The 15182-nt window shown below is 36.0% G+C and overlaps 1 protein-coding gene across 1 annotated transcript in view; it reads left to right on the top strand.

The window, feature by feature from the left end:
* The window catches only part of LOC126740857 (hemocytin), a 279897-nt gene that overhangs the window by 123384 nt on the left and 141331 nt on the right, over nucleotides 1-15182 (top strand). Inside the window, exons 29-32 of the mRNA XM_050447026.1 lie at nucleotides 13513-13691; nucleotides 13757-13953; nucleotides 14013-14209; nucleotides 14269-14461. Of these exons, the coding sequence (XP_050302983.1) occupies nucleotides 13513-13691; nucleotides 13757-13953; nucleotides 14013-14209; nucleotides 14269-14461 (766 nt within the window). The remainder of the gene's footprint in view (nucleotides 1-13512; nucleotides 13692-13756; nucleotides 13954-14012; nucleotides 14210-14268; nucleotides 14462-15182) is intronic.

Below are 15182 nucleotides of genomic sequence, written 5' to 3' on the forward strand. Positions count from 1 at the left end.
AAATATAATGGAGTTATCAACACCCTATCAGTTCTTCAGGTAAAACCTAATAAGTCAATTATTCCTTTTGCAGTTTAGTATGTAATTTGTTGATTTTTTTTTCAGATACTTTTTTACCGATGAGCTATTTGAGAAAATCACTGAAGAATCGAACCTCTACAGCAATCAAAAAAATATTTCGAAACCGGCAAATATAACGACTGGAGAAATAAAGAAGTACATTGGTATCTGCATTTATATGTCGGTAATAAATATGTCAAATATCAGAAGATACTGGTCTGAGGAATATGGATTCGAAAAAATAAAAAACACCCTGAGTATCAATCGATTTGAAAAAATTCGTGAAATGCTACACTTCAATGATAACACGAAAATGCTTCCTAAAGATCATGCGGATCATGATCGTCTGCATAAATTGAGGCCAGTTATCGACTCTTTGAACAAAACGTTCCAAACTGTTCCATTTGAAAAGTGTCTATCTGTAGATGAGCAAATGTGTGCAACAAAGGCCCGACACTACACGAAACAGTACATGCCACTAAAGCCTTACAAGTGGGGCTATAAATTATATGTTTTATCTGGTGTTACGGGATATGCGTACCAATTTGAAATATACTCGGGCCAAGAAAATTCTGAGAAATACTGTTTTCCAAATGAGCCTGACCTTGGGGCTTCAGCAAACGTTGTTATACGCTTGTGCCGGTCAATTCCCAAAAACTGCAATTACATTGTCTATTTTGATAATTATTATACAGGAATTCCTCTGATATCATATTTATTCTCAAATGGCATTCTTTTGCTAGGAACAGTGAGAAGGAATCGTTTGCCCAACTGCAAATTTTCTAGTGATACTGTTTTCAAAAAAAAAAACGCGAGGTTCTTTCGAAGAATATGTAACTTCTTTTTAAAATACTCCTTTTGCTTCAGTTTTATGGCTGGATAATAAAGCAGTCACATTACTTTCTACATACATGGGTTCTTCTCCAGTTCAAGAAGTAAAAACGTTTGATAAAAAAGAGAAAAAACGAGTGGAAGTACCATGTCCAAACTTAGTGTTAGAATATAACAAACATATGGGCGGAGTGGATCTTTTAGATAGTATTTTAGGGCGTTACAAAATCTCAATAAGAACCAGAAAATGGTACTGCAGAATTTTTTATCATTTAGTTGACATTACCATCATCAACGCATGGCTTCTCTATCGGAGGGTAGAGAGGCAAATAGGAACCACAGCCACAATGTCAATGGAAAAATTTCATGCTGAAATCGCCAATTGTCTGTGCAACGTTGGGCAGAATGATTCAAAAAAGAGGGGAAAGCCATCTTCTTTACTTGACCGAAATTTAGAACAGAAAAAGAAAAAATCATCTTCAACCGCAATTCCTCCAAAAGATGTAAGAACTGACAACTTTGGTCACATTCCGAACTGGAGTAATACCAGGCAACGATGTAAAATACCCGGCTGCAAAGGATTTTCTTTTATTTTTTGTAAAAAATGCAAAGTTCACCTATGTTTGAATAAAAATAAAAATTGTTTTGGTAACTTCCATCAATAAACTGTTAAGACCATTTTTCCTTTTTTTTTGTATCATAAGTGCGTGTTGTAGCATATGTGATACATTTAAACAAAATTAAAAAAATATATAATAAAAAAACAAAAGATTTTTTACCCATTCACAGCACTAATACCTAACCAAAAATATTTTTTTGAAATAAATTTAAAAAATCATGCATTGTAGGGTTAAAGTTTAAAAACCTGAGTCTTATTTGACTACACATCTAATAAACTTAGCAAGAAGCATAAGAAACTGTATTCGCTTAGGATTGCAGAGCAGATAACAGACTATCAAGGAGGACTAGGCTCAGTAGTGGTAACAAGTAATTAAGCCCAATTCTCACATGCGACATGCATAACTTTTCAAGAGTTAAGGCTATTGAATGGCATTCATGGCAGCACCCTGGTTCGACAGGAACGTTACTCTATATAGGGACTTGTCTTAATCTATTGTCCTTCCCCTATCCCTATCCATGCAATACATTCGCGAACAGGACTAACTCCTTCAGTGGGAGCGTCAGCAGTATATGTATCTAGAATCCTGTATCTCCTGTAGCGTCATGCTCCACAATTTGCAATCAAGTGGTCCATCGACTCTTCTTCCTCATTGTAGAATCTGTAGATGTCTGTATCAAAGAAGTTCATAGGTGGCCCTTGCAGGTGTAGGCTTTTTCTGTGTAGTCTTACCTTCCCCCTGATTATTACGTAGATATCGTCCGCATAACGTGATGGTCTTTTGCCCTCTTCGGTTAAGGAGCCTGATCAGGCCACCTACCAATATAGACCATAAAAGGGGAGATTTGTACATCCCTTATTTGCAATAACACTGAGATCCCTGGATAGGCCAAGTGAGGCCCTAATCGGCCTTTGATTCAGCATGCAGCTGACCGACCCATCTTACTATTGCCAGATCAGCTGCTTTATTAGAGGGTGATGTTTCCATTGCGGGGAAGTCCGCATTATCGAAGGCACCCTCAATATCGATTAATGCACCCAGGGCTATTTCATGCCGTAAAAGTTGATTTGCCCTTCTGATAGACGAATTGAAGACCATGGCAACGGACTTATGCAGACATTGGAATATATCCTAAGGTTAGGCTTAGTCGAAAGATGTTGACTATCTTCCGATAGAGCATAGCATTTCCTCATGACCACAACGCTAAAAAGATGCCATCTGACCCCGCTGACTTGTAAGGTCTGAAAGAGTTCAAAACCCATTCCACTTGGGTGTCAGTATCTGAAGAAGTATCTGTGTAAGTGCCATTTGCTCCCTTCAATTTTGTTTTTTGAAAAGGTTTGTCCCGTGATTCTAGACTAAAGATATTGCATGTATCTCAACCATTCTGTTGCCCTGGTCCTTCTGTCGAACTATTGACTCTTTATCGACTTTCTCACTTTAAAATGGATGTGTTTATGATCTGATATCGAATCCTCCTCTGAGACCCTCCATTCACTGATCATATCAAGGGAAATATTCGTCATGAGGTTCAGATCAAGAACCTCTTCCCTAATGGCGTTGCAAAACGTCGAATTAACCTTTTTATTTGCAATCTCTATGTCAGTAAGTTCAAGCTATTCTAGGAGTGACCCACTTCCTGTATTCGTGTACGTGCTTCCCCACACTGTGTTTTATACGTTCGCATCAAAGCCAATTAGTAGGGTCTTTAAGTGGCATCTACAATATGCCACTAGTCCCTTGATATATAAAGGTGGTGCTTCGTAGGCTTAGGCAATAACGGCCTCTCTCTTACCTCAACTCGCCTAGAACCATAGCAGTGTCGCCATCTCCAAATCTCTCAATTTCCTGGATACACTTCGCTCAGTTACCTTTAATTTAGAAAGAGAGCTCTTGTTCTCTTCTTCTTTCAAATAAAACTTGTCATACATTCCTATTAAGTGTAAAAGATTACTTTTATTTATAATGTAAAGTAAAATATTTTTTAATATGAAAATTGACCTGAAGTACACATAAACATAACTTAAAGTTCAAGAGAAAATTCCAACTAACGTGCCAATGAGTTATGACTTTCAATAACTTTACCTCTGTTTTTAGTCATATTTAAATAAAATAACTTAAGTAATAAGAAAATAATACTATACGGCCTTTGGTATTAAGACTTAACCTTTATCATCTGGGATAAATATGAACAAGATATATATTACTTCTTGCACCACATCAACAACATTAAACTGACAATAAATTTTTTATGAGGTAAAGGGTAATTCCATCTCTAGACTGGTTGTTGTAAAGAACGTCAGTGAAAACATTAGGATATCGGTCCACCGCAAGCCCACTGAGCACTAGAACTTGAATTATCCTTTACCAACCATTAGAATATTTTATTTACGTTCTCCTGGAACCTGAGAACAATTTGGCCAAACCGGAAGTTTAGCTTCCCGTTTGACTTCGTCACAGTGATGGCTGCTGACTTTTGGTCCACTAAAAGAACCAATTTAACAAAAGAGCATTTTTTAGCTCTTTTTAGCAGTAGCCACATTTCGACAGAGGCGTTGCAGCAGATCCAAGATCTTGCTCATCTCTAGTGCAGTTGAGTTTGGGAAGTATCCTAATTGAGAAATCTTGTGTATGAATATGAACCCTACCGCCCCCTATATCCTTGGAATATATCCTAAGGTAAGGCTTGATTAAAATATATCGACGATTTCCCGATATATTCCTCTATGGCATTCAGCGAGATTCCCTCGCATGGTGTCAGTCGGTGATGTTTACCTTCACCCATTCAGTTACAATGCAGGGCTAGATATCCTGCCTCGTAAGCGCAGCTTAGAAAAGCAGATTTTATGGCCTGATCATTGCCAGCTATAAATTTTCCATAGCTCTGAATGGAGTCCATTTGTTGGATTGGACTCATTAGGGACGTATTTGGATAACGTCTTACCAGAACCGCAATTTTAATTTCCTTGCGATGTTGTATGAAGTCGCCTCTGAGCGAAAGTCGACGGTTTGGTCAGCTGCTGCGATTTTGCAGCTCGCAAAGTGGATAATTTTTCATCGCGGCTTCAGGTGGTCTCCTCTTCAAACCTTTACATTTTCGCATCGTGTCTTGCTCTCGGCCTCTTGGTCTGCGGTTATTATATAGAGCCTTAAAGTATGACCCCCTCTACTAATTCCCTTTTGAGAAGGTCGCCTCCCCTTTTTTTACCTGCTCCACTGAGTCTAAACGTAAAGGACGGTCAATTACGCCCCGATAGCGCAGCAAGGAATTTATTGAAGCATGTGCATTCCAAGTTCCATTAGAAACTAGATTAACCCACTAGCCATTACTCGAGATATGCTGGTTCCTCTTGGATTGGGATTTCTTTAGAGTCTTCTCTCTAAGACGACTATATTTATAAAGTACCCAGCAGAGACACGACTGGGCTCGTAAGATTTAATGGTGGAAACTTTTTTTTTTGATTTTCTATCTAATGCTTTATCAATTGCTCAACCAATGGATCAGGGCATTATTGAGGCAATAAAACACCTTTATAGAAGAAAACTTATAATGTGAATTATTATCATATCGTATGATATGAGAATTTTGGCAATCGTGTGCGAGCAAAGACTTCGTTTTTACGGTTGAAAATGCATGGAGTAGAGTGAAAGAAAGGACTTTTTGATTTATGGACTCTGATGATAAACAAACTGATGAGTTTAAAAATATTAATGAAACTAAGGTTGAGTGGTGAACACAGTTTGACCAACATATGTCAGGTTATCAGCTCCTCAGCAACGACGGTATTAACTAACTAGGAGACCGAGAATTCTGCCGACGTTCTACTGGACTATTTGGTGCAACGAGAAACTTCGGACCCTGTAGGCATTTTAAACTTGCGCAGAATACGTCAGAAAATTAAAATAATCGAAGACTTTTAACAAAGACCACAGTGACTTTTTTCGAAGACATATCTATTTAAAATAAATATGTATTTGCTTGAGTTAAATGCAAGGTAACCTACGTACTGGGATCCTGTTACCAGTGGCTACCACGAGAAAGTTATAGCCGCATTTCTGCTCAGCCTAGCGGTTACGGCACAGTATTGACGACAAACACTGCGTTAGTTTCCCTACATAGACTGACAGCAGACTGACCACCCAGAGACTTAAACAATACTAAATGGAACGTTATCGATGCTACACAACAACCCTCTCATCCACACAGACCCACTACCGAGAGACACTCTGGATTTTCCAATACTAACCAGCTCTATGTCGCACTTATTGCAGCAACCATGGAACTGCTAAAAATAAGTCATAACCTGCTTCGACAGAATTTGATACAAGGTTAACTAGTAATGTTAATAAAATCTTTATCACAGGAGCTGAAACGATTCTGCAGCCATTACGGCTCCAATCTGAAATGCTTAGTAGAGGACAGAAGAGCTCTTCAATATATGATCGTATATAATTTCAAAAAAGAAAATAAGAATGATATTTTCTTGAGAAAATATGCTTTCGAGTACTTCAGAAAATTATTTCTACGGCAGACAAGCTAATATAAGCTAAGCGGTGTAACGATAATTACTTCTGTCGGTTATGCTGCTCACAGATAGTAACAGAATTGATATTTTTCTGCCTTTCTAGTTCTAGTGGGATTCATTTGATATTGGATCCTCTAGAGTAAATCGTCAGCTTGATGCCGTTTCTAGGGAAGCAATGCTTTGATGAAGGAGTAATTCTACCGATAAGTCGAAAGCCAAGTTCTTTCTTTTGAACATATGCAGACTTGGTAGATTAGAAATTTTACTTCCTTGATCTTCACGTAAGATATGGGGGATAAGAATTAACTTCTGTTTTCTTAATTAAATTATCTACGTTCAGTTGAATGATAAAAGGAAATTATTTTTCAAACTATTCTCTTTTGTCATTAGTTTGTGGTGGTAAACAGTTGTTCACTTCTGCCTGTTATGCAGCTAATATGGCTTCTCACAGTTACTTCCAGGATATCTCTCACTTGCCTAAATATTCAAAACCGTTTCTTAAACTTCAGAAAAATTAAATTTTTTTGCACTCACAGGGCATGGACTTTGGCACAACTTCAATAATAACCCAACAACCAATAATAAACAATGTGTATTCTGTCAAAATAGCGCAGAAACATCAGAGCATCTATTCTGTGATCGTTTTTATCATAGAATAGGTAGTTTTATAGAGTCAGAGAATTTGAAAAACATCACTTCCAAAATACTCTATCGTTAGGATAAATATCTTGTTGTATTGTACCGTCATCTGGGGTGAATTCGGACAGTAGGGGAGAATTCGGACATAATGCGTTTCTGCGCAAGAATATTCCTGTCGGTAATATTGTTTAGATTTTCATGTCAGTCGACGTTTAGACACGACTAAGTATGCATGTAGTTCATGTATTCACAGTGTAAAAACAATTCAACTTAAGGTGAGTATTCATTGTATGACTTCAAATATTTGTTTATGTTTTGCCTTTTCTCTATACCATAGAAAGAAACTTCTGGTGGGAGAATTAGGAAATATTTGAATGTGCATTTTTTAACAATAGTTGAAAAGTATTATATAAACAACAATTTAGCAGAAAAACATTGTGACTTTTGACCTTGGTTTTTTTGTTTAGGGGATTAACTTTAAAATTTGTCACTAGGTGGGGTGAATTCGGACAGCCATGCCACGGAAATATGTGAAGAAACTCGGTGTCCAGTTTATGAACTATACGCCAGAGACCTTGGAACGAGCGTATAACTGAGCGACTCGAACAAAACATTAAACGTGTCAGAGCAAACGTGAATAGAGAAACTATTGTGGAATATTTTTTGAATTTGAGGGACACGTTGGAGGGAGTGCCAGATACGAACATCGTTAATTACGATGAAACTAACATGAGTGATGACCCGGGTCATGTTAAAGTGTTGTGTCATAAAGGCTCAAAACGAGCGGAGAGAATAATGGATTCAAGTAAATGCAGCATCTCTATCATGATGGCTATTTCTGCATCTGGCCAATTACTACCGCCTTACACAGTTTATAAAGCTACACATTTATATCCCACGTGGGTGGAAGGGGGAGTAGAAGGCGCTTTCTACAACCGTACAAAAAGTGGATGGTTCGACGGGCCCACCTTTGAAGACTGGTTTGATAAGATTGCGTTGCCATATTTGAAAAATCGCCAAGGCCCAAAAATAATAATAGGCGACAATCTGTCAAGCCATGTGTCTTTACATGTTCTTGAGGAATGTGAAAGATTTAATATAAGATTCGTTCTATTTCCGCCAAATTCCACGCACCTTCTTCAACCCTTAGACGTGGCATTTTTTTCCCATTGAAGAAAAAATGACGGGCTGCATTAACAGATTGGAAATTACAAAATAAGGGATGTATTCCTAAATCAGAGTTTCCCAGAGTTTTTAAAACCACATTAACTGCCATGGAACCTACAATGCAGCAGACCATCAAGTCGGGATTTCGAGCATGTGGAATCTTTCCCTTGAATCCGGAGATAGTGTTAAACAAAATTCCAGTTCCAAACGCTCAGGATGATGTTCCTGATGAATGGTCTGAAACGTTCGTTGGCTTACTTCAAGATAAACGATTTACTGAAGAACCGACGCGTAGAAGAGGCAAAAAGCTCAATGTGGCTCCCGGAAAAGCTATACAACATCCAAACAGAAGGATCTCCTCTTCATCATCGGATTTATCCTATGAACTAAATCTGTCAAATGAGGATGAAGCCGAACGATTTGATGGTGAAAGCAAAAAAGAAAATGAACTTGATGGAGAAAATAATCAAAGCGGAAATAATAACGAAGTCCAGGGTGCCTTTGAGGATCCAAAAGCCGCAATTATAACAACTAACACCTTTGTCATAGTAAAATTGACCAATTTAAAGACAATAAAAAACTATGTCGCCTGTGTCAAGGAAGTTTTGGGTCAAGATACATAATATATGGTTTATTTTCTGAGAAAGCACGAATCTTCCAAGATGGGAGATTATTATACTTACCCCCAAACTAAAGATGAAAGTGCCATTGAAAGACGTCAACTAACGCTTGTTCTCAGATCTGTAAAAGACGCACGAAGGGGCCGATACCAATTTAAATTTCCGGGTAATATAAGCACTTCTTAGAATAATATATTATTATAATAATTAAATAATATGTTTTTTTTATTTCTTGTGAGAATATTTTTTCAGTTAGCAAAGGAGTTTGTTTTATTTATTTTGTGAACAAATGCTTATGAATATATCTTATGTTTCTCAATTATTGTGTTTTCCTCATATCCAAAAAAATATATTTTTTTCATTTAAAGACGTGGGAAACTTTTTATTTTCAATTTTTGTGTTCGACTACACCCCAATGTATGTCAAAATTCGAATATAGGCAAAAAATAATAGGTGTCCAAATTCACCCCACACATAGGGGTGAATTCGGACACTATTTAGGTTAAAAAAAAATATATTAAGAAATGAGAATATATTTTTTTTGTGTGGAATGAATCGACAAAAGACATAAGAAATTTATTTATTTTTTTGAGATTTAAAAAAAAATAAATGTAGCTGCTATTTGGAAAAATACCGGAAAATCGTCCGAATTCACCCCAGATGACGGTAGTCGTCTATATGGTTTAAGGTTCTTGGTTCTAATTGCTTGGAGCAGGATCCGTAGACTTTGCATCCCTTAGGGTAAGTAGAATAATATATGTTACTGAAGAAATCACTCTGCGGAATAATTGGAAACAACATTTTTTCGTTGGGATGTTTTTATCCAAACAGACTGAGATTATTAGACCTGTAAAAATTTAGAGGCAATTTATTTTAATCAACACCCAGTTAAAGAGACACACGACAAAAGGAAGTAATTATCTTTGCACAACTCTTTCACTATTTCTCCTTCAGGGGGCTAGATAGGGTTTTTCTATCTAGCACAGGCTTGACGACCCTGAGTTTCCCCAGTTTCGTTGTCCTGTCCAGTGATCGTACAATTTATGTCTAGTAGTATGAGAAACCGTGCTCAGGGGATGAATGGCTCTGCTTAGTGAGTCTTAAACGGTTCCTATTAGACACCAGTCGAAATCTAATAGTAATTCAGCTCGTCTACAGCACTCTACTTTAGTTGAGTTTTAATTCCTAGGCTACTTGTGGGAAGGTATCATTAAAGGTGTAATAACCAGTTCAGACCTAGACAACTTTGCAGAAGAAGAAATTTTAACAAATCCTTAAAATGAGGGAGTTATAAAAGTATTGCCACGGAGGAGAGAGAGGCAACGATTTACCATCAAATAGCTTTGTCCTTTCATTTCATTCCTTTCATAACGTACTGGGGTTAGGTTATGACCTTTGGTGCTTCTTTTTTCTCACTTTTCAAAGGATATTTAAAAGTTATCACTTTTTCCATTTAGTTAACGATGCTAAAGCCCAAATTATTCTGGAAGATCGAGTTGCTCTCCTAATTGAAGAAATAAGGCAGAAAAAGAAGCATGACCTCGATACGAGAGATGCAAAAATCAAAGTAAATTGCAAGAAAAAGCTCGAGCAACTTAATGATGCATATAAAAAAGCGCTTGCGGACGTTTATGAAAAGAGAAGACAGAATCACTGGCATATGGAAAAGAGTGCAGACTATTTCCTTTTTGATGAAAACATGTTAAAAAATAACATCGCTTTATTGCCACCCAAAGAAGAAAGTGTTGATGATGTGGACCCGTTTGACCCGATGCGCATAACTCATGCTATAGAATTTCTTGTTGCCAAAGGTGTATCAGCATTTTTAGCAGAAAGATCTGTGAGAATTAAACAAACAAAGGCACTTAAAGCAGGCAAAAAGCCAGAAGTCGTTAAGAAGATGACTATCGTGACTTCAACTTATTTCAAATCCGCAGCCAGAACAATATATTATGACCCATCGACTCCAAGGAAAATCTTAAATGTTTTCATTCTTTTATTTGCCTTAAGTGAGTGTTCGATCGTAAGCATTTATGGGTATTTAAATAGGAAAACGAAGCCTTTTAGACAAATTTTAATCCAAATGGATTTGGACAGAAGAGCTAATACGCACGAATTACCAGCCAGGATTAATGCGAGACATTTTAATCTTAGAGTCAGACAACATATTCCAAGCCCTCTTAGATGCTTTAAATGCCAATCTTTTGGACATATGTCCTCATTTTATCCAAACTCAGCAGTCTGTCCATTTCGTGGAAGACCTAAACACATTGGATACACTGTACAATCATCCTCCATACTGTGTTAATTGTAAAGAAAATCACTCTTCCAGATATAAAGGATGCATTGTTTACAAACGAGAATTTGAAATTCAAAAGATACGTGTTACTGAAAAAATATCGTTCTTAGAGGCAAAAAGAAAATTTCTATCAATGAACTTATCCTATAACTAAAAAGCTAATACCCAAAAAAGCAAAGAAACAATGTGCAGTCACTGTCAAAAACAGGCAGTAATCCAAAGTAAGACCACACCAAACAAACCTCCACAAAACTCCTTTGAATCAATCCCAAACCAAACTCCTCTTCCTCCTTCACCTCCAAATAAAGCCCAACAATCCACTCTTCTTCCTTCCATTTCACTCATTTCTTCAATAACTAAAATCCTTTTCCCTAACACCTTCAAAACCTCCACACCAACTGGTCCATCCAAAACTGCTCCTCCAAAGGAGGCGAAAAACATATCAAGACCTTCGTCTACATCCCTTTTCCATTATATTCCATTTATATTTCCATTCTATCCCATAATTCATTGGAATGTGAATGGATTTGCCCCAAGAAAGGAGGAATTACAATATTTAATCTCTTTATATAAACCTTCTATATTATTGATACAAGAAAGCAACTTTAAGGATACATCATACTCTACTTCAAAACATTATAACATACATTACTTAAACATAAATAACTCTTATCAAGCCTTACGAGGAGTGGCAATCTACATTCATGAAGCTTTATAATATAAAATTGTAAATACAAACTCAAATCTAAAAGTAGTTATAATCTCCACTTATTTAAAATCACTTACCTCAATATGCTGCATATATATCCCCCTACAGTCCAAATTATTGAAAAAGAAATTACCAATCTTTTATTCGAGATACCTAGCCCATAGCTATTACTTGGAGACTTTAATGCTCACAATCAGATATAGGGATCATCACAAACAAACACTAGAAAAAAAATATTAGAAACAAAATCTCTAAAGAAAATATTGTCTTTTTAAATAAAAACTGTCCAACTTTTATTAGCTCATCAACAGGATCTATCTCAAATATAGATCTTTCACTCAGCAGTCCTTCAATTGCTTTAGATTTTGAATGGGACGTTTTGGAGGACACATACGAAAGCGATCATTTTTCTGTAATCATCAGAGACGCTTCAATAGAAACATCCAATCCAGGAATAATAAATAGAAGGAATATAAAAAGGCAAATTAGCAAGAATTCAAATCAAAAATAATTAATAGATTTAAATGAATCTCTACTCAAAATAGAAACGGAAATACTCACAGCAGCCGAAAATTCCATCCCTAAAATAACATTCAGCCATAATAAGCCCCCAGTTCCAAGGTGGACTAATGAATGCAAAATAACAGTCAAACTAAGAAAAAAGGCACTAAATAACTTTAACAGAAGCCCTACAGTAGAGAAATTTGTCGACTTTAAAAGGCCAAAATCTCGAGCTAAACAAAAAATTAAATAAGCAAAAATTTCCTCATGGAGAAAGTTCTCATCATCAATAAACTGATTTGGAAAAACATACTTAAAATAAAATCCTTTCTTCCACATTCTATCCTTTTAATAAATAACTGCTGGAACACTGAAAAAAACACTATCACAAATGCATTTGCAAAATACTATGAAGTAAATACATCAGACTCATCTTACACTGGGACCTTTTTAAAATAGAAAAATTTAAATAAGAATCATCAAATAGACTTCTCTACCGATGAAATAATCTACGACGAGTCATTTTCGATGCAAGAACTATTACTATTAATTAAAGTAGTGAGAGTCTTAGCCCCTGGACCGGATGGTATTTTAATTCCCATGATCTCAATTATATAACACCATTTGACAGAATAACAATTTTCCAAAAAATTGGAGGATAGCTATATTGATACTTATCCACAAACATGATAAACCAGTTGAACAGCTAAAGACTTATCTCTATGACAAACATTATACTGACTAACATCTATGCAAAATATTAGAAAGAATGGTAAACTCTCGACTAGTACGGTTCATTAAGTCGCAAGACTTGCTAACATCAAATCAATATGGTTTTCGTCATCGTCGATCCACAATTGATTATCTTGCTAAATTCGAAATGGATATTCAAGACTCTTTCGCGAAAAAGAATCATTTACTAGTCTGCTCTCTCGATATTAGCAAAGCTTATGACATTACATGGAAACATAATATTCTCATCATTCAGAACATCCGAAAGAGTAATCCAAATATGTTTAAGAAATGTACCGAAATGGTCTTCACAAACTGGACTTTTATTCTCTTCACAAAAATCATCAATTATGCATATATAGAAACGCAGAAACTGTTCAAAAATAAACATCCTTGGAATGGATAAGATAGAAATCCCAATTGAAGATAACATTAAATTCTTAGATATGATTTTGGACAATAAATTAAATTGGATCCAATAATCTCAGAAGGAAAACCTTACAAGACCTAAATATCCTGCGTATACTACCAAATACAACGTGGGGATCTGAATATGCGGTTTAGTCAACATATACAAATCATTAATTCTCCCGAAATTAGATTATGGGAGACTTATATTGGAGTCGGCAAGACAAACATATAAGAAAATACTGGATCCAATCCAAAATCAGGCCCTTAGACTGTCTATTGGAGCATTTAGAAGGTCTCCAATCCAGTCTCCATCCTATTATGAATTTAGACATCACTTAAGCACTGTAGTAAAAACTCTTAATATTCTCAATTTTATTGGACTTAATTTACATTTCAGTACGTGTCCACTTGAAACTTGCGATAACCTCCTGACTAACAGCAAACTAAGTAAAGTGTGTAGCGAGGACAGTTGTATAGAAGGCTGCAGCCCAAAGCCTTGTCCCCCAGACTACGTTTACCTTAACGAATCTTATACAGATTGCGTGCCCAGAAATATTTGTAAACCTGTTTGCATGGGTAAGTATGATGGTCTTTTATTCATTAAGAATGTGCAATAAAATGTTAAATTTATTTCAATTCAGAAATAGATGGCGAAACTTTTTACGAAGGCGATCTGGTGGAAGAAGATGACTGTCATAGTTGTTATTGTTCGAGAGGAACAAAAGTCTGCAAGGGTCAACCTTGTACAACCCCAGCAACAACTGTTTTACCTACGATTCCTGATGAGCAGAAATTACAGTGTATTAATGGATGGACAAATTGGATTAATCAGTTTACGGTAAGAGAAAAAGCAGACGGTATTAGTATAATCGTTTGAACTGATAATGTTATTATTAGGCATCAAACAATAAGCGAAATCTTTTGGAAAAGGAACCTCTGCCTCTATCGATCATACTAAACGACTTTTCGCCGGATTACGGAAGATGCCCAATTGAAAAAATGGTTTCTATTGAATGTCTTACTGTAGATGGACGCAATCCTAAAGAGTTAGGCTTAGATGTTGAATGCAGTCTTGAAAGAGGCCTAATTTGCAAGTAAGTCATACTTAAAAAAATATATCGCAGGATCCTTTCAAGATTTTTTTTTCTTATAGATCTTCAAATGAAAACGAACCTTGTCCCGATTTTAAAATTAGAGTTTTATGCGAGTGCGAAAAACTCACAACGGTTAAACCGGCCGTGATAACTCAGGCTCCATTATGTGATATAAGCAGACCGAACCAGGAGCATCAAACTGATTGCCATAAATTTTTACAGTGTGTACAAACCTATGGAGGGATTAAGCTGGTAAGTTTAGTAAGTAAGAGAAAATGGAATCGTGTCGCAAGTGTATAACAAAACTTACCATATTAATCACATGAGGGTTTCTAAGCTTAGATACTCTGCAAAGAGTTATTTAAGTCTTTAGTAAATTATGTAATATTTCAAACACCGTGAAAGCGATGGCGCGGAACGTAATTTTACGATTTGTTGCAGAAGCTGTTTTTTTTTCATTTATTCTCCGATAGATGAGGCACTCTGTATTTTTTAACTTGGGGTTTTCCCGATTGGCCTTTTGTTCTAGCTGCACGAACTTAATTAATATACCTGGACTGCCAATTCAATGAAAAGGAAATGACCACTACTAGGTGGCTGCCATTTTCCGTGATTGTGTCCTTTCGACGTTGATCACTTTGACAAATTTCAGGTGTGCCAATCGTAGGGAAATAAAACAATTAAAGTTTTTGGGAGGTTATGTTTAAAAAATAATAATAAAAAGTTTAGGTAAAGTTTTAATTTAGGTAAGAATAGATATCATTAGATTAGATCTGAGTATTTTTATTGTACTTCTTTAAGAATTTCATTAAAATTTATGAAAGAAAGTAATCCTCTCCTAAAATGAGACAAAGTTTCAATTAACTTGGGATAGATGCATGCACTTTAAAAATGTGTTTTATTACTCTGATACATTTGAATTTTATAAATCCTAATACCATGAAAATGATGATGTAACAAATTCAGTTAAGAA

The sequence above is a fragment of the Anthonomus grandis genome, chromosome 10, assembly GCF_022605725.1.
Source record: "Anthonomus grandis grandis chromosome 10, icAntGran1.3, whole genome shotgun sequence".
Lineage (NCBI taxonomy): Eukaryota > Metazoa > Arthropoda > Insecta > Coleoptera > Curculionidae > Anthonomus > Anthonomus grandis.